The sequence below is a fragment of the Myotis yumanensis genome, unplaced genomic scaffold (assembly GCF_028538775.1).
Source record: "Myotis yumanensis isolate MYYU_CA2020_CCGP unplaced genomic scaffold, mMyoYum1.0.hap1 SCAF_18, whole genome shotgun sequence".
In the NCBI taxonomy this organism is placed as follows: domain Eukaryota; kingdom Metazoa; phylum Chordata; class Mammalia; order Chiroptera; family Vespertilionidae; genus Myotis; species Myotis yumanensis.
This window is the reverse complement of record NW_027223769.1, coordinates 15,264,889-15,282,838: the sequence shown is the minus strand read 5'-3', so window position 1 is coordinate 15,282,838 and position 17,950 is coordinate 15,264,889. Positions and strand designations below refer to the sequence as shown.

Below are 17,950 nucleotides of genomic sequence, written 5' to 3'. Positions count from 1 at the left end.
AGTGAGCTATTTTAAGTTCAACGACTCACTGATTTTTGCTAAGGGAGCAATTCTATGGATAGTCAGTGGCCATGGTCTGTTTTTCCTAACCTTTCTCCTTGTCCTTACCTGCCCCTCCATGGTATAAAATGTTGCAATGAACTGTACTTCCCAGAATCATAGACTGTCCATGCGGAGAGGGCCTTTAACCACCATCTCATCCACTCTTTTCATGGGATCAATTTCCAGGCCCACCGTTATACAATGAAGGAAGGGTGAGAGTTGGTACCCAAGATATCCCAAGACAACCCTATCTACTCTGCTCAGGAAAGCATGGCAGAGTGTTGTTATAATCTTGTCTTGACTATTTTCTTTGAGGGTTTGGGTACGGTGTCATAGGAGCCTCAGAGCTGCAGCATGATATACTACAAAGAGTGTCCCGCTGGGAACCAGGAGACTTGGCCTAACTCAGTGGTCGGCAAACTGCGGCTTGCGAGCCGCATGCGGCTCTTTGGCCCCTTGAGTGTGGCTCTTCCACAAAATACCGACTTCTGCGCATGGGCCACAAAGTTTCAATCGCACTGTACATGCGCGCCCGCATGTGGTATTTTGTGGTATTTTGTGGAAGAGCCACACTCAAGAGGTCAAAGAGCCGCATGTGGCTCTCGAGCCGCAGTTTGCCAACCACGGGCCTAACTAAATGAACTGGCTAGGTGGCTTTTTCTCTCTGAGCCTTTGTCTCTCCATCTTAAAATGCAAGAGGTGATCTACTTAAGAACATTTTTGTTCTTTTTGTGGGATCATGGATTCCTTTGAGGATCTGACTAAATCAATGGACCCTATTTCAAAGCTGTGCACTTTGAAATGCATAATCTCCAGAGGTCCACGGATCCTCTCACGGAAACTCTGCTCAGAATGTCTTCTGACAGGCCTTCCAGTTACCAATTTCTCAAGTCCCTAAAGCCGTCAAATTAGAGTCAGTGGTAGAGCCCCACTTGCATTGCATTGAAGAATTAACCCATCCATTCCCAAGTCACTCTTTAGGCTCAACTCTGGCCAGAGAGATGTTGAAAAAACATTTTAAAGTTATGTCTTAGAGATGTACCAATGCAACATGAAATGGCTTGAAGTAAAGGCCATCTGCTCTTTGCCTACAGCTGGCAAATTTCTCCCTTTGGTTACAGTCACACCCATTGGCCTCAGATAAAAGAAGCCCTTCTGGGAATCACAAGACTCCTTCCAGCCAATAGGGGTAAAGAGACTGCCTAGCAACTCGCTTGTCATCCCTACGACATCCAATCAGCATGAAGGAAAGTCTGCTCCACGAGGCTAGACTAGAGCCCCCCAGAACATTACTGGAAGAAAAAATAGACCGTTTAATTAAGCCTCACATATGAGCAATTGATTCCAATTTTCCACGTATAATTTAGTAAATATGTCCACTGGGTGTGTACTAAGAAACTACAGAACCTCGTAATGTTGGTGATGAGCTCACCTATTTTTCTTCCAGTCCCTGCACATTTTTGTTAAGATACCTGGTATAAAAAAAAAAAAAAAATGCCTGCTACGTAGCACAGAGGAAAATGGAGATGCCTGGTGGAAGCCAGTCCCAGTGATAGGCAGAGCTGGAGTGAGACGTAGCCAAGTCACTCATGGGAGGTGCCATTGAGATCTCTCCCAGGTGTGCTTTGCTGGGAAACAACAGACAAGATGCCAGGATTTTCATCACCGTGTACCATGAATAACTCACAGGAGGTGGGCCCTCGTATCTCACCTGAATTACTCAATTGTTCTCTGTTCCAAACTGTTTTTCCCACATCCCATCGGATCACCATCATCCACGTCTGCAGTCCACTCACATCACTTCTTCCTTCTGCATTTCCAACATCTCCTTTCCATTTACCCAAACTTCCAAATCCCCTGCACAGCACCCACAGCCCACCACCTTCTCACCCCACCCCAACTTCTCAGCTTTGTCTCCCAAACATCCCTCCAAACTCAACCCTTCCTGTGTCTCTGTGAAGAACCTCTGTGAGCCCAATGCTCAGAATTCATTGCTCTTTCCTCTCTGGTCTCACTCAGTGTGCACTGCGTTTATCTCGAATGACTTGGTCCTACATCTGCCTCCTGACTGCATGTAAAGGGCCAAATCTGTTAGTGAATGAATGGATAAATAAATAGATACATTTAAATATAAGCCGGGGATGCCTGTCCTCTGGCATCAAGGGCTTGGCCCAGGGGGCCGGCGAGGGGCAGATCCTAAGGCTGCCCTTGTTTCCACGCCGTGTCCCTGGTGGCTTAGCGGAGGGTGGAAAGCCTAGGTTCCCACAGTGCTGGAGGAACCAGCAGCAGGAACAGTCCTCTCAAGGGACAATGCAGAGCCCCACAAGAGTTCGCCTTCAAGGCCAAGGACTGGATAGTTGGAGAATGTCCCACCAGAAGTCCAGTTGGCCAAGGAGGTCCTGCTGTGCTGGCAAGTGGTACCCCTGCCCAGGTCCCAGGCAACCCAGGAAGGATGGCAGGCTTGCAGCCACGGTGCCATTTAACACAGAGAACGCAGAAAGGCCAGTCTGTCCTCTTGGATAAGAGCTTCCAGAGCCGGGGGAAGGTGGCTACACCAGGAAACCATTGGTAGCCATGAGCAGAAGAACTGTTTGCAGTGACTGGGCCCTCCACTCCAGTTCCTGGCACTGGGGTGACCAGGAAAGAGGGTCTTTGGGGATGGATGGACGGGACTCTGTAGGCTCAGTTCACAGGAGTCTGGACCCCAGCATGGGATGCTGGAGACTGCGGGGAAGGAAATGAGAATGGAGACTGACTTACCCTAGCAACACTAGGTGTGCTGAGGGAGGGGCAGGGAGAGGAGAAAAGACAAGTAACCTGGATAAGGTCAGCCTGGATCGTGGTGACCAGGAGGCTCAGGAACCACAACCACCCCAATTTTGTCCTTGAACCCCTCTCAGCTTCAGGAGCTGCCCCCGAGCTCCGGAAACGTACCACCATATGGTCGATGGCGGCTGTTTTCCAGCCCATGTCAGCCGAGGCCCATGGAAGGAAGTCCTGGATTGAAGTCCTGGCCTGTTCATGGGGGTTTTGAGCTAAATGTATTTGATGGGGGAGGTGGGTCCCTCCAGGATCAGGTCGTCCACATCACTCAGGAGCTCGCGCTCACTGGCTGTGGCGACATTTTGCAGGTGGCGGAGGCGGGCCTGGAGCTGCTCTTGCTCCTTCTTGAGCTCCAAGTAGGAGTGCGAGAAGGTGTGGAAGATGGACGTGGCTGGGAAGGCCATGATGAGGATCCCACTCAGGATGCTGCTGAGGGCCACCACCTGGCCGGGCACGCTGCGCGGGACCATGTCTCCGTAGCCCACCGTCGTCATGGAGATGATGGCCCACCAGTAGGAGGCCGGGATGCTGGTGAACTCCAGGACCCGCCCGGACTCGTTCTCCGCCACGTAGACCAGAGGGGAGAAGAGGGTGATGGCCACGCAGAGGAAGAGGAGGAGCAGGCCGAACTCGCGCGTGCAGCGGCGCACGGTGAGGCCCAGCGTCTGCAGCCCCAGCGAGTGGCGCGCCAGGCGCATCACGTAGAGGATGCGCAGCGCCCGCAGCACGCGCAGCAGCAGCCCCACCTTCTCCAGGTAGAAGCTCCCGCCAGGCCGCTCGTCGTCCTCCTGGGGCTCCTCGGACACCACCAGCGACACGTAGTAGGGCGAGAGGGCCAGGATGTCGATGATGTTCAAGGGCCCTTGGAAGAACTGGCACTTGTTGCGGGCCTGGACAAACCGCAGGCAGAACTCCAGGGAAAACCACGCCACACAGATGGTCTCCACGATGAAGATGTAGTAGCACTTCTGAGAGCACTCACCCTGGAGAGGCGACAGAACGCAGGGTAGAGCGCCGGCAACAGCACGGGAAATGGGGGAAGTGACCATGCCGAAGGGCGACTCCATATGTCTATATGGACAGCAATAGCCATAGATGTTTATGGAATATTGATATATGGAATATTGATATAGATACCGATTCCACATATAGATTCTACATATTAAATATACTCTATATAGTCTATATGTATTATATACTCTCTCTTTATTCTTTGTTGTTGTTGTCGTTAATTCTCACCCAAAGGTTTTCCACTGCTTTTTAGAGAGAGTGGAAGAGAGAGGGAAAGACAGAGAAAAATATCAATGTGAGAGAAACACATTGATTGGTTACCTCCTAAATGAGCCCCGACCAGGGCCTGGGCCGGGAGAAACCTGCAATTGAGGTGTGTGCCCTTGCCTGGAATCAAATCCAGGAGACTTCAGTCCGCAGGTCGATGCTCTATCCACTGAGCCAAACCAGCTAGGACTTTATATAGTATCTGTTTATCTCAACTGAGCTGTGCTGTAGACTCTTAGTTGTCCACCAAAGCCCTCTTTTTACACAGTTATCAAGTTGTGGCTGGGTGTGTGGCTGCTCAGGTGGATCAGAGACTATCTTTCCAACCCCCCTTGCAGCTAGGTGTTGCCAAAGAACTAAGCCCCCACCTGTGGAATATCAACAAAATTGAGATATGCTACCTCTGGTTCCCAAACTTAAGATGTTGGTGTGAATTCCTGCACACGCTTTCTGCCTGTGAGCCAGGACAACCCATTTGGCCCTGCAACCCAGCTTGGAACCAGTAGATTGGACCAATGCCCCACGGAGGTTGGAGCACCAGGGCTGGCAAAAAAATCCAGGTGAGAGCTGCCCACTAACCTTGATCCCTCTTTGTGAGAAAAATCAACTTCTATTTTGTTTAAAGCCATTCTGTCTTGGGGCCTCTTTGTTATAGCAGCCAACCTTCACCTTTCCCTGTATAAGGCCCTCTTGTGCACCAGGCATGTGCACAGTGCTGTCACTTAAGCCCCACAGTGATGCTGTGAGCAGGCAGCACAACCTCATTTTATGGCCCAGGACATGCTTCTGAGCAGGGAAATGACTCACTTACATAGTAGATGTCTCTCAGCCCCTACACTCTATTTTGTAACTCCTTTGCCTGCCATCCCTCATTCATTCATCCAACAATAATGTCTAAAGGGTTCACCTTGTGCCAGGCTCTGAGCTAGTCTCTGGGTGGGGTAAAGTACTAGGGAAGCAGATGTTGTTTCTGGGGGGTTGGGGCTATGGGGCAGAGAGGGCTCCCGCGTCCCTAGCATGGCCCTGGTAACATGGATTGCAACTGTTCACACAATTGTCTAGGCCAGTGGTCAGCAAACTCATTCATCAACAGAGCCAAATATCAACAGTACAACGATTGAAATTTCTTTGGAGAGCCAAATTTTTTAAACTTAAACTATACAGGTAGGTACACTGTTATTAACTTAATTAGGGTACTCCTAAGGCTTAGGAAGAGTCACACTCAAGGGGCCAAAGAGCCACATGTGGCTCGAGAGCCCCAGTTTGCCGACCATGGGTCTAGGACAGGGGTGGGCAAACTTTTTGACTTGAGGGCCACAATGGGTTCTTAAACTGGACCGGAGGGCCGGAACAAAAGCATGGATGGAGTGTTTGTGTGAACTAATATAAATTCAAAGTAAACATCATTACATAAAAGGGTACGGTCTTTTTTTTTTTTTAGTTTTATTCATTTCAAACGGGTGGATCCGGCCTGCGGGCCGTACTTTGCCCACGGCTGGTCTAGGAGATCCCAGCTAGGTGGGGGCTGTTGTGGATTCATTGTTGTGCCATTCACACTCCTTACCTTTGGCTTCTAACAGAGTCCCACCAGCCCCTGCTACTCAAAGTGTGGTCCTCCAACCAGAAACATCCCCTCCCCTGGGAGCTCGTTAGAAACACAGAATCTTGGGCCCGTCTCCATCCCTGAGGAATCAGAATCTGCGTTTTAACAAGACCCCGAAGTGATTTGTAGGCACATTAAATTTGGTCCCACGCAGTGGTTCCTAACCTGGGCTGCAGAGCAGAATACCTGGGGAGCTTTGAAAAGAATCCTGACGTCTAGGCTGGGACCTCAGAGATTTTGTAATTGGTCTAGGTTCGAGCCTGAGCAGTAGAATTTTCCAGTAGCCCCACAGACGATTCTAATGTGAAGCCAGAGTTGAGAACCTGACTCTAAATTATATATATTTATGATGGATGAGTAAATGAGTGACAAAGCCAGCTGCCTGAATGAAAAGCAAAATGTTGACAACCACAGTTTTCTTTGGATTAAAAAGCTCTGAAGTGGAAAAAGAAATTATTCCCAGTGCCTGGGCCCACAGGAATACTAAATTGAAATGTCCTTTATGACTGGCCGCTGGAGAAAGAAAAACAGGCTGGTCTGTTCTGATCTTTGTCTGCCTGTCCAAGGCTCGGCAACTTTCTCTTGACTTGTGTCTGGTCTACTGAAGGGGTGGGAGGTGGTGGGAATGCTGTTGAGGGTGTGGGATCCAGAGTGTCTGTGACCAGATTCAAATCCCTCACTTCCGCTTACTCCGGCGTGTCATTTAGTCCCTCTGGACTTGCAGTTCTCTGCCCCAGAAGTTGTGATGAATGGAAATGGAGCGAGTAAAGCAGGTAGCAGGCTGTGGCACCTGCAAACACACGATACTATCTTTATGAGATGAGAGATTGGGCACAGACATAGCCTGCCTGGTCAGTTGAAGGTAACCATATCCTCCTCCTGTTGCTGGATTCTGCGGGAACCTGAGGACATTCTCCACCATATTGGGAGGGCTTTGCCATGACTGCCCAGTTTCTTTAGGATCCTGGAGGGCACAGGAGTTGAGGATCTGATTCATCAATCCTGCTACAAATTTGCTGTGTGACCAAACAGCAGTCACTGCCCCTCTCTGTGCTCCAGATTCCAATGAAGAGGTTGGAACAGAATCAGTATTTATCAAAGCTGAATTAGAACGCCCTGCATCGGAATCCCCAGGGTGCTTGTTACAAATTCAGGTTCTTAGGGCCCCATCACAAAAGCAAAACCCTGGGTTGGGGTCCAGGAATCTGAATTTTGGCAAAACCTGCTGTTGACTCAGAGGCACTTGGATGTTTTTCAGACTCTGGGCCAGATTCTCCCTACAAGGCCTCTTCCGTCACTGACAGTCTGGGATTTTTCCTTCTGGCTGAAGAGCCCGCGGCAGCTGGCAATAACTAAGTGTTCCAGGCCAGTGACCCAAAGCTCAGGAAGGTGACTCTGAGAAGGCTCCGTGGGTCCTCTCTCTGCCCCTGGTGCTGGCGTTTGGCTATTCAGGGCACGCACCAGCCACTTCCTCCCTGCGGCCTGGCCCTGCCGTGCTGGCCACCTCCCCGCACTGCAGCAAGCGCTCGCTCTGCCCAGTCACCCCCTGCATTGCGCTCTGCTCCGCATCCTTAAACCAACCTCCCAGCCCTGGTCCCAGAGAAACGCTGGTTAGCAGCCAGCGGAGGGGCAGCAGGGATTTGTGGGGCTCCAGCTCAGGAAATTATTCCCAGGCCGGTCAATATTTGAAGAAAAAATAGACAGAAAGGAAAAAAAATGTTACTTTTTCTCTCTGAGGAAGTTTCCATTGTGGGTGTGTTTTTGGTTTTTTTTTTGGTGTGTGTGTTTTTTACAATAAATATTTAATTGATTTTTAGAAAGGGAGGGAGAGGGAGAGAGAGAGAAACATCGATGTGAGAGCAAAACATCAATCGGTTGCCTCCGGGGATTGAACCCGAAACCCAGGCATATGCCCTGACCAGGATTGGAACTGGCAACCTCTCAGTGTATGGGACGACACCCAACCAACTGAGCCACACCGGCCAGGGCTCTGGTTGTCTTTCGGAGGTGAGGCAAACAACTCATCCTGGATTGCCCAGAACTTTCTGGATTTGAGCGCGGAAAGTCCCAGGTCACCAGAACCCCCTCAGTCCTGGGCAAACCAAAATGGGTGGTCACCCTTTTGGGGGGTCTTGCCACCAGCAGGAGTGAGGTGTGCTCTGAAGGAGAACGTGAGTCAGCCTGAGAAGGCTGGAGGTGTGAGCGATGCAACCACGTGGGCAAATCTCACAGACAGGATGTAGGGCAAGACAAGCCAGATGTATATCTCCATTTATGTGAAGTTCAAGGACAGGCAAAACTCATCTAGGGTGGGCAGCATCACCCAAACAGTAGCTGCCTCTGGGTGGGTAGCGACTGACTGTGAAGGAACATGAGAGAATTTTCTGGGGGTGATGGGGCTATTCAATTGTTAATTTGTACAGCTAAATACATTGTGCTTTTTAATGCATATACATTTTACTTATAAAGCTGTAAAATAATAACATGAATGATAGTAAGCAACTGGGAGTAGGGAGGGGATGGGGAGAAAGAGAACAAGAATGGAGATGTGTTGCTGGTCAGTGTGGCTCAGTGGTTGAACATCAACTTATGAACCAGGAGGTCAGTTAGATTCCCAGGCAGGCCCCATGCCCAGGTTGCAGGCACGGTCCCCAGTAGGGGGCGTGCAGAGGCAGCCAATCAATGATTGTCTCTCATCATTGATGTTTCTCTCTTTCCCTCTCCCTTCCTCTCTCTGAAATCAATAAAAACATTAAAAAAAAAAAAAAAGAATGGCAGATGTGGACAATTGTGGAAGCTGAGTTATGGATACTTGGGTGCATTATATTATTCTGTTTACTTTGCAAATGCCTAAAATTTCCCATCATGAAAAGTTTTAAAAACCCCAAACTGGGTCAGAAATCAAAACTACAATGAGACACTTACCACTCCACACTCAGTAGGATGGCTAGGATACTAAAGACAAAATATAACAAGTATTGGAGAGGATGGAGAAAGGAGAACCCCAAACATTGCTGGTGGGAATGTAAAATGGTACAGCTGCTGTGGAAAACAGACTGGTGGTTCCTCAAAAGGTTAAGCATGCATTTGCTCTCTGGCCCAGCCAGTCCACGCCTAGGTATATACTGGGAGGAATTGGAAAGAGGCATCCACACCAAAACTTGTACCTGAACGTCCATAGCAGCATTATTCACAACAACCCCAAAGTGGAAACAACCTAAAGGCCCATCAACTGAAGAATGAATAAACAACATTTGGTGTAATCCATGCAACGGAATATTATTCAGCCATAAAAAAGGACCAAGTGCTGATCATGCTTTAACTTGGAGGAACCTTGAAACCCTCATGCTCAGTGTAAGAAGCCAGACACAAAAGGCCAGATATTGGTTGTATGGTTCTATTCATAGGAAATGTCCAGAAAAGGCAAATCCATGGAGACGGAAAGTATGTTCGTGGTTGCCGGGGCCTGGGGGGTGGGAGGGCAGGGAATAGCTGGTTGCCTGCAGGGTTCCTTTTTGGGATGATGAAAATGTTCTGAAATGAGATAGTGGTGATGATTGCACAACTGTATACTAAAACCCACTGATTGCACTTGAAAGGGATGACTATTATCGGATGTGAATTTAACTTAATAAAAAAGAAAGCAGGGTCAGTCCTGGGTGAGGAGGCAGTAGGCAGGGGTCCCTCGGCCTTGCCCCGACTTCTTGGCTCCAGAGCCGAGCTGCGCTGAAGGACTCCGGGGTCAGAGGGTGGGCAGGGCTTTCTGAGGCAAAGCCACTGTCCCTGAGGCCCATCCGGGCAGGCTGCCCGGCAGACTGCCACAGGATCAGTGAGGGCCGGTTCTAGAAGTTCCATCTGGGAGGGACTCAGCTGAATTCTTGACCTTGTAGCTTTCCCCTCGCCCTTTGCCTCTCACAGCGATGCCTGCCAGCTCCCCTGGGGTGCATGGCCCCATACAGGCAGTTCCCACCTCCTCTTTAGCTCAGTGCTGGTCCCACAGCTCCATCCGCAGCTCAGACCTCCCTCCCTCCTGCCGGTGATCACCGCCCCTCTTTTGCCTCTGGCCCCCGGGCCTCAAGTCTGGGCTGATTCCTCTGACACTTTTCTGGACCCAGCTATGCTGATTCATTCCTCTCCCTGGCTTCCCCCTTCCTCTTTGCCATCTCTTGCCTCCTTTACAAGCCTTCCAGAACACTCTTCTTACTCTCCCTTTGCCTTGAGCCAAAACCCCCCTCCCCAGGTCCTCCCCATCCCCTGTATTCCCTCCTCCCAGCTGCCCCCACTCCCCAGCCCTGGGAAGGGGCTCTGGGAGTGCATGGAGCTAAGCGGATGGGGAATGGGAACCGGGCACCGAGGGGAGAGCATGACTAGGCAGGAGCAGCAGCGTGAACTACAGACTCGGGAAAGGTGGGCTCCTTCCGGGAAACGCAGACACTCAATGGGGAGCAGACAGAGAGCAGCGGCTGCTATGGAGCTGGGGAGGAGAAGCGGGCTCCCGCGCGAGGCTTTTTATTAAAAGGCGGGAGGTAGGCATTGCAGCCCCAAAGTCGAGCTGCACCCACAGGAGGAGGGCACTGGCCACATTCCCAATGGAACTGGCAGGCATCGCTGTGAGAGACAGAGGGTGAGGGGGAGGCTCCAAGGTCACGAACTGGACCCAGAATCCCTCCCAGAAGGAACCTCCAGAACCGGCCCTCGCTGACCCTGCAGCAGTCTCGCAGCTGCCCTTGGGAACGTGGCCAGATTCGGCCACTTCTCACTCCTCTTCAGCTCAGTGCTGGTCCCACAGCTCCACCAGCAGCTCCGGCCTCCCTCCCTCCCTCCCTCCCTCCCTCCTTCTGCCTGTGATTTCCCCCACCCGTGCCTCTGGGCAGCCTGCTGCAGGTTCACTGGGTCCCCAGTAGTTCCACCGGGTCTTTTAAAACATCTCTGTGCCTCCTTCCCCGGCCCTGCACCTTAGTGAGAGGCCTGAGCCACAGCACAGGATGTGAGGGCCAGTGAGAAGCAGAGCCCCGGCCCCCTCGGCCCCACCCTAAGCCCCACCTGGGATCTGGGACCCTGGGCACTGAGCACAGCTGCGATCCGGTGTGTGCACCACGCAAACCTCAGGGACAGGAGCGGAATCCAAGGTGGGAGGAGAAATGAGCAAAGGCTGCCAGGCAGGGAGAGAGAGCAGGTTTGTGCCTGTCACCACTGCGTCCCCAGCACAGAGCAGGCCCTCAGGGAAGATCTACGACTGCTTGAAGGATGGCGACGGGCACGGGAAACAGAAGATATTTGAGTCAACTGGCCGCTGACTTTGCCGCCACCATTTGGGCTCCGTGGAGCTGGGAGAGAAGTTGATGAGCAAAGCAGATGAGCAGGTGGAAGGGGTGTGAGCTGAGTCCCAAACGGTGGGCAAAAACAGTGGGGTCGCTCTGTGCCAGCACAGGGTAAACAATAGGTTCAATCCTACCACCACGCTCTGGTAGGTGTTACCGTTAGCCACTCTGATAGGTGAGGAAACAGAGGGACTCATCCAAGGGCAGAGCCAGGGAGCGGCCGAGCTGGGATGTGAACCCAGGACTAGCAACACAGAGACCCGGCTCCTTTGCATGATGAGGTCCTCTCTGTCTGCAGCTGTGGGGATGTCTCAGCAACAGCAAAGAGGAAGAAAGAGGTCGAGAGAGGAGGAACGAGTGTTCGGCTGCAGCTGACAGTGACCTTCAGGTCCCCCAGAGGGAGGGAAAGTGCTCTGACCAGCAGACCTGCCCGGCTGAGGCCACGTGGAAGGGCGCTCAGTGAATGGCAGAGTTGACCGTCTTTGCAGAGGTCATGGGCAGAGGGAAGGGAAGAACCTGGGAAGCTGCAGCATTCATCACCAAATAGAAGGATAAGCAAATTGTGACGGAAAGTGAAGTATTATTCAGCTACAAAAAGGAGTGAGGCACTGACATGCTAATTGTTACGCTAAGTGAATGAAGCCAGAGACAAAAGGCCACAAATTACATGATTCTGTGTAAATGAAATGTCTGGAAGAGGGAAATCCATGGAGACAGAAAGCAGATTAGTGGTTGCCAAGGGCTGGGGTGTGGTGGGGGTGGGGTAGAGGGCTGGGGACTACAGGCCCAGCGGCCCAGCGTTGGAAGCCGGTTTTAGAGCCAAGTGGAGGTGATGTGAGTCCAGTTCTGCCACATACTGTGACCTTAAGAAAGTGACCAAACTTCCCTGAGCCTGTTTCCTCACCTGTAAAATGGGGGCAGCCACGTACCCACTTTCCAAAGCTGCCGCGAGGACTCAGTTTGTTCTGTCAAACGCCAGCCTCGTGAGGGGTGACTAATAAGCATGAGACGAGCTCCCCGGGGGAACCCAGCAAGGTCTGAATGCTTCCAGAGGTGCTTAGGCACTTGGCTTGGTCCTTTCCGTCTATACTGCCTCCTCCCTCCTCCATTTGCAATTTGGGGCACAGACCTTTTACCCCAACTGCTCAGTTTTCTCTAAGGCAGCGGTTCTCAACCTGTGGGTCGCGACCCCTTTGGCGGTCGAACGACCCTTTCGCAGGGGTCGCCTAAGACCATCCTGCATATCAGATATTTACATTGCGATTCATAACAGTAGCAACATTACAGTTATGAAGTAGCAACGAAAATAATTTTATGGTTGGGTCACAGCATGAGGAACTGTATTTAAAGGGCCAGAAGGTTGAGAACCACTGCTCTAAGGGATGTTGCTGAGAGAAGTTAGAAGAGAAGGGAAAAGGAAGACTGCTTTCTTCGGGTGTCTCTAACACTCCATCCAACCCAGCGTTATACTTTTCGAGTCTGATGGGGGGTGGTTCTATGGGTCATAGCCAGGTGGCATTCATTCATCTGAGCGGGCGGTGCTGGGGCCCCTGGGAGCCACTGGGGCCCCGTGCCTCCCTGCACAGCCTGTCCCTAGGACAGTGATGGCAAACCTATGACACATGTGTCAGAGGTGACACATGAACTCATTTTTTTGGTTGATTTTTTTTTTGTTAAATGGCATTTAAATATATAAAATAAATATCAAAAATATACGTCTTTGTTTTACTATGGTTGCAAATATCAAAAAATTCTATATGTGACACGGCACCAGAGTTAAGTTAGGGTTTTTCAAAATGCTGATACGCCGAGCTCAAAAGGTTCGCCATCACTGCCCCAGGAGCAGCCTGCCAGCATGGCCAGCACGGGCAGTCGGTTCACTGAATTGCTGCGTTCAGACTGACATCCTTGGGGGCAAAAATGAAAAACCAGGAACATGTGGCAGGGAGAGAACATCATCTTTTTATGTAAATGTAGGAACCTAAGAGCCCTGTCCTCAGCGTTCCGGCTCTCTGAATTGTTGTTATCAAAACAGGGAAACGGGCACACTTATTTTGAGGGCCGCACCTCCCAGCCTCTCTTGGGGCAGCACACAGAAAGGTGGCTCCCAAGGTGACACCCTCTTACCGGGAGCAGAAATGGCAGCCCGATCGCTCCGCTCAGACTTGGGGCTGCCTGCTTCTGCGGCCTCTCACCCACCTCTCATTTGATTTTCCGAGTTTCCATCAAACTCAGCTTGGGTTCATAGCCTGGGTAATTTTCAAAGCAGCAGGCTTTGAAAAGACCTTGTCCCCCTGCACTGTCTAAATCCTGGCCCCTGGCACCCCCTAAGAGGAACAGGCTGGTGGAAATCCAGGGCCCCTCCTCAGCTACTGGGACCAAGGGCATCCTCTGGGAGTGGGGGACAAAGGTCAGTTATCTTGTCCTAATTTTCTCACTGCAGTGTCCACGTGTAAATATTCCTGTGAACGGGCAGGATCTTAAATCACATGATATCGTGCTGAAGAATGAAAAAATGCCTACGATTGGGGGAGGGGGAGCTGTTAGAAAGTCGAACGTTTTGGTTGGTTTTCTTTAGGACTAAACAAGTATAAGTTGGATAAGATACATTTTGTTAAACAAATAATTGCTGAGAGCCTACTCTGTGTGAGGGACCGGCTAATTCTCCATCTAAGTCCTTTCTATCTGGAAAGTTCTCTGATCCTACCATATTGCCATGGAATATATCTTTAAGGGAAGGGAACTTACACTGACTAACAATAGTTATGAGTCATATATAGGCTGCACTGTCCATGTATGTGTTTCCTTTATGGGCTCCCTCCATCTACTATCATGTAAGCTCTATAAGTTAGGGTGATGGGGAGCCATGGAGGAGTAGAGAGCTGGGCAGGAGCAACATTTTAAATTAGGAATCAACCCAGGTCTCAGTTTGAAGCTCTCCAATACCTTCCCAACAACATGTTAGATTCTTATCTCATTTCTCAGACCATCTGACCCCCTGGGGGGCTTGGAATCCCCATAGCTCCTGGAAAGAGTGCAGGAGTAGGCAGGAACATTGTTTTGCTCTGGCCTCCTGGGGCAGACACAAAAGTTAGCTTGTTTCCCAGTTCCCCACTCAGTAAGAATGACTGAGAGCTGGGGAGTGAAGTAAGAAGCAGGAAAACTGAGGTCTGAGTATCTCTACCACCATGGGCATATTTACTCTGCAACTTTGAGCCAGCTAAGTGCCCTGTGCCCCAGGTTCTTCACCTGAAAATGCAGTTGGGATGCCCACTGAATGATGGCTCAGGGAGGCAGGGGTGTGTGGCCTGGCATAGTGCATGGCACAGAATAGCTGCTCCATAAATCCATGAGAGCCTTGAATGTGTAAGACTTCACAGAAATGTTACCCATTTTATGGAGAAGGAACCTGAGGCTGAGAGAAAAGAAGCAGTTTGCTAGTGGTCACAGAGTCAGGAGCCGCGAGAACAGGGGTGGCTTTGCCAATGTCCAGGGTTCACTATCAGAAGCAGGGCCACCTCATGACTTCGTGGCCCAAGGTACCTTGGCCTTCGTGGGCCTCTTCCTCCAAAAAATACATGAAAGATTCTCCTTTACAACCGCGCTGGTCTGAAAATGAATATGTCCATGATAATATTCATTTCCCCCTTATTCTCAGAGACATGAAAAAGCTCTCACGAGCCCTAAGTCCCGTGGGTCCTGGGCACGGTGCCTGAAGGAGAAACCGACCCCGCTCAGAAGCCACTCACCTTGTCCTCCTCGGCCCTCATGTCGGGCATGGTGCTGACACACAGGCTGACTGCGGTGGTGGCCACGAAGAGGATGGACAGACAAGCAAAGACCTTCCCGGGCAGCCCCGACTGCGGGTTTTCCACCATCTCCCGCAGCCAGTTCATGCAGAGCCCGCAGCGCGAGGTGTCGGTGGCCGGGCCGCACGCCTCCTGCTCGCGCTGCAGGGACTCCTCCCTGCGCAGCTCCGCCAGCTCCTCCAGCTTCTTCAGCAGCTTCCGCAGGCAGCACTTCTCCAGGTGCTCCTCCTCGATGCCCCAGTAGGTCAGCTCCTCCTGGAAGGACAGCACGCACATCTCCCGCAGGAGGGCCAGCTTGCCGGCCGCCAGGAAGCTCACGATCATCCCGAAGGCACTGGGGCTCCTGTCGAAGAAGAACTCCTGGTTGTCCTCGTCGTAGTCGTCGCAGAGCTGCGCGATCTCCTCCTGATTCCGGCAGAACTTGAGCTTGCTCAGGCGGCTCAGGGGAAACTCGTCCAGCGTGCTCCAGGGGAGCACGTACCTCCTGCCCCCCACGTTCACCAGGATCTCCTTCTTCAGGTCCGCCGTCGGGGAGGCGTCCAGCGCGCCCACCTTCCGGGCCCTGCGGTAGTAAAGGCCCTTGATGGACCGCGGCTCCACGGAGCCAGGCAAGAGCTGACTCAGAGGGCTGCAGGAGCTGGAGTGATGGTGTTGGGGCTGCAGGCCCCTGACTCTGGAAGTGATGGGCATCGCTGTAGATGTCCTGGCACCCAGAGGGGCAAGAACGGAAAAGCGAGAGAAGTCAGTCAGGAGGCAGAGCCCTAGTTGTTGCAGACATTTTCTCATGCTTACTTCCCTGCCACGGTGTCTGCATTTCTCATGCTTTTCATCTTCCCTCTAACACAGAGGTATTGGGCTCACTTGGGATCTTTCAGTGAAAAAGGGAGACAATGCCATCCCTTCCTGGGGAAGCATATATTTATCTCTCAGAAAAGTCTCCCTGGAAGACACATTACACGGATTGGGATTTGAGGAGCTGGGTCCTGAGCTGGGCAAGTCAGAACTGTGCCACTTCTAGGCTGTGTGGTCCCGGGCAGGTACCTTAACCTCTCTGATCTTAGCATCATTCATTCCATGACAAAACTTGTATCAACCTGGCAAGGTACAGTGGGTAAAAATAGAGCTGAAGTGTGTAAGAGGTTCTCAAGTTCACTGCCAGGTTCTGACCCCTTATGGACTGCAACCACAGGTGAACTACGCAGCCACTCTAAGCCCTTGGCTTCCTCCATGCAGCCAGGGGAGTTTGAGTGCCCACCCCAGGGGGCACGGTGAGGGTTGCATGCAGTAATATACAGGAAGTGTATATTAAGAACAGTTCTAGATGCTTCTGACAAGCCAGGCACCTTGCACATGCTTCCCTATGTTAACTCATCTCAACAACCCCATGAGGTCAGAATTAATATTTCCATTTTACATATGAAGAAACAGAGGCACAGAGGATATGGGAGAAGGAATGGGACCACGGTTAACGTGGCATCTGACTCTCAGGAGAAGCTCTACAATGTCACCTTATCCCTCTCGTCTGCCTTCTCATTTGGAGGCCTGTACACTCCATGATGGTGCTCCTCCATGTATGTTGGGTGCTTGTCTCAGCTACTCTTGTTGTGTGACCTTGAGCCAGTGACTCCCCCTCTCTGGGCCTCGGTCTTGTCATCTGCAAAATGAGGGGGCCCCTAATGCGCTCTCCACTTCAGACCTATGTGGGGCACCTGATTTAGAACAGAGTTTTAGATCTAGCCCACGCCTTTGTAAAGTCACCCCCATCATCGTGATCCTCAGCATCCTGCAACCATTCCCTATGCGTTTCATTGCATCTAAAGCCTTACATTCCAAGATGCACTCCAATCAAGAGAAACACTCGGCCGCTGAATGGAAATAAAAGTTCCTCTCCATTTCAGAGCCAGTTGGATGCCGGCAGGCAGCGAAGAGTTGAATCACAGCCTATGCACTTCACACGTGCTCCCCACACCACATTAGGTTACTCTGCATGCATTACTCCTTTACAACGTATGGCCAGAGGAAGACGAGCAGCCTGCAGAGAGAAGAGCATTCTGAAACCCGGGGAGCCCTTCTCAAGTGTTTTCCTTTTCTTGTTGCAAAAACCAGGACCCAGAGAGCTGAGGTGACTCACCCAAGGTCACACGACGAATCCAAACCCAACCCAGGACTCTGTCTCTCAACCTGGGGCTCTTTCTAGAACCCCCAAAACTGCACTTTCTGCATTCACGGCACGACCCCAACTTTGCAATCCACTGCCCCCTGAAGCAGCCGGCACACAGCTCCTTCCAGAGCCGGGGAAAGGTGGTCACTCGAGCAGCACTTTCGCCAAGGATGTTTCAATGTCCCGTCAACGCCCACCCCTGCAGCAAACAACAACTTCTTCCCCCAAAGTTTAACTCACCCTCCGGTCTCAGGGAGCCGGCTCCCAGCTGTTTCTCTGTCCAGCAAGAGGAGCCCATGTCTCGATGTCCCGGGAAGAGACAGGCTCGGGGTGGAAATGAAGGGAAAGAAAAGAAAATCCCAAACACGGCAGTTTCTGGCAGAGTTAGTTTCCAACCTTCTTCCCTTGTCTCTTCCAGAAACCCGAAGTCCGTTCATTCTGCATCTCTCTCTCCAGCAGCTGCAGAACAACCCTGGGGGCGCGGGGTGGGGGTTTTAAGAGGACACAGAAGCCCCTCTCCCCAGGAGAGGTAAAAGTCTGAGGGGTTCATGCTGTGGGGGAGCTGGTCCAGCTGTCCTGCTTCAGCTGCGGGCTCTGCACTCCGGGTCCCACCGGACAGCCAGTGTGGTCCTGCAAGGGGCGGGGTGGAGAATGGGAAGGGCTTAGAATAATCTCTCCATCAGCCAGGCAGCAGGCTGGAGCAGCAGCAGCCGCTGCTCTGCCAACCGCCTGGAAAGCTAGGAGAGCTGTCCTCCCTCCCCTCCAAGGAGGAGCATAACTCGGAAGGAGCAGAGGACAACTTGGGGCCGAGGCATCTGCGGCTACCCGTCCCTGGCATCTGGAGGCTCCTGGGGGAGTGAGGGAGGGGGCTGCCGATGATGGGCAGGTGCTCAGCTAGAAGCTTCAGGAGGAA

General features: G+C 51.7%; 1 protein-coding gene across 2 annotated transcripts; it reads right to left on the bottom strand.

Moving 5' to 3' along the window:
* Positions 1-2,507: 2,507 nt before the first annotated feature.
* On the bottom strand, positions 2,508-17,542 carry KCNG4 (potassium voltage-gated channel modifier subfamily G member 4). 2 transcript variants are annotated; one of them, XM_070398587.1, is made up of 3 exons: positions 17,278-17,542; positions 14,817-15,579; positions 2,508-3,848 (listed from the first exon to the last, which is right to left on the bottom strand). In XM_070398587.1, exons 1-3 carry the CDS (start codon positions 17,472-17,474, stop codon positions 3,078-3,080), a joined length of 1,731 nt encoding a protein of 576 aa, XP_070254688.1. In that variant the 5' UTR covers positions 17,475-17,542; the 3' UTR covers positions 2,508-3,077. The 2 variants fall into 2 exon arrangements, with proteins under 2 accessions (XP_070254688.1, XP_070254689.1); XM_070398588.1 differs by lacking the exon at positions 17,278-17,542 and adding an exon at positions 16,703-16,790.
* Positions 17,543-17,950: the final 408 nt, after the last annotated feature.

Coding starts and splice junctions, on each gene's coding strand:
- KCNG4 (XM_070398587.1), bottom strand. CDS start 17,474: ATGAACGGACTTCGGGTTTCTGGAAGAGACAAGGGAAGAAGGTTGGAA. Junction 15,580..17,277: donor CGGCTCCCTGAGACCGGAGG/GTGAGTTAAACT, acceptor TCTGGGTGCCAG/GACATCTACAGCGATGCCCA. Junction 3,849..14,816: donor TGAGGGCCGAGGAGGACAAG/GTGAGTGGCTTC, acceptor TCGCCTCTCCAG/GGTGAGTGCTCTCAGAAGTG.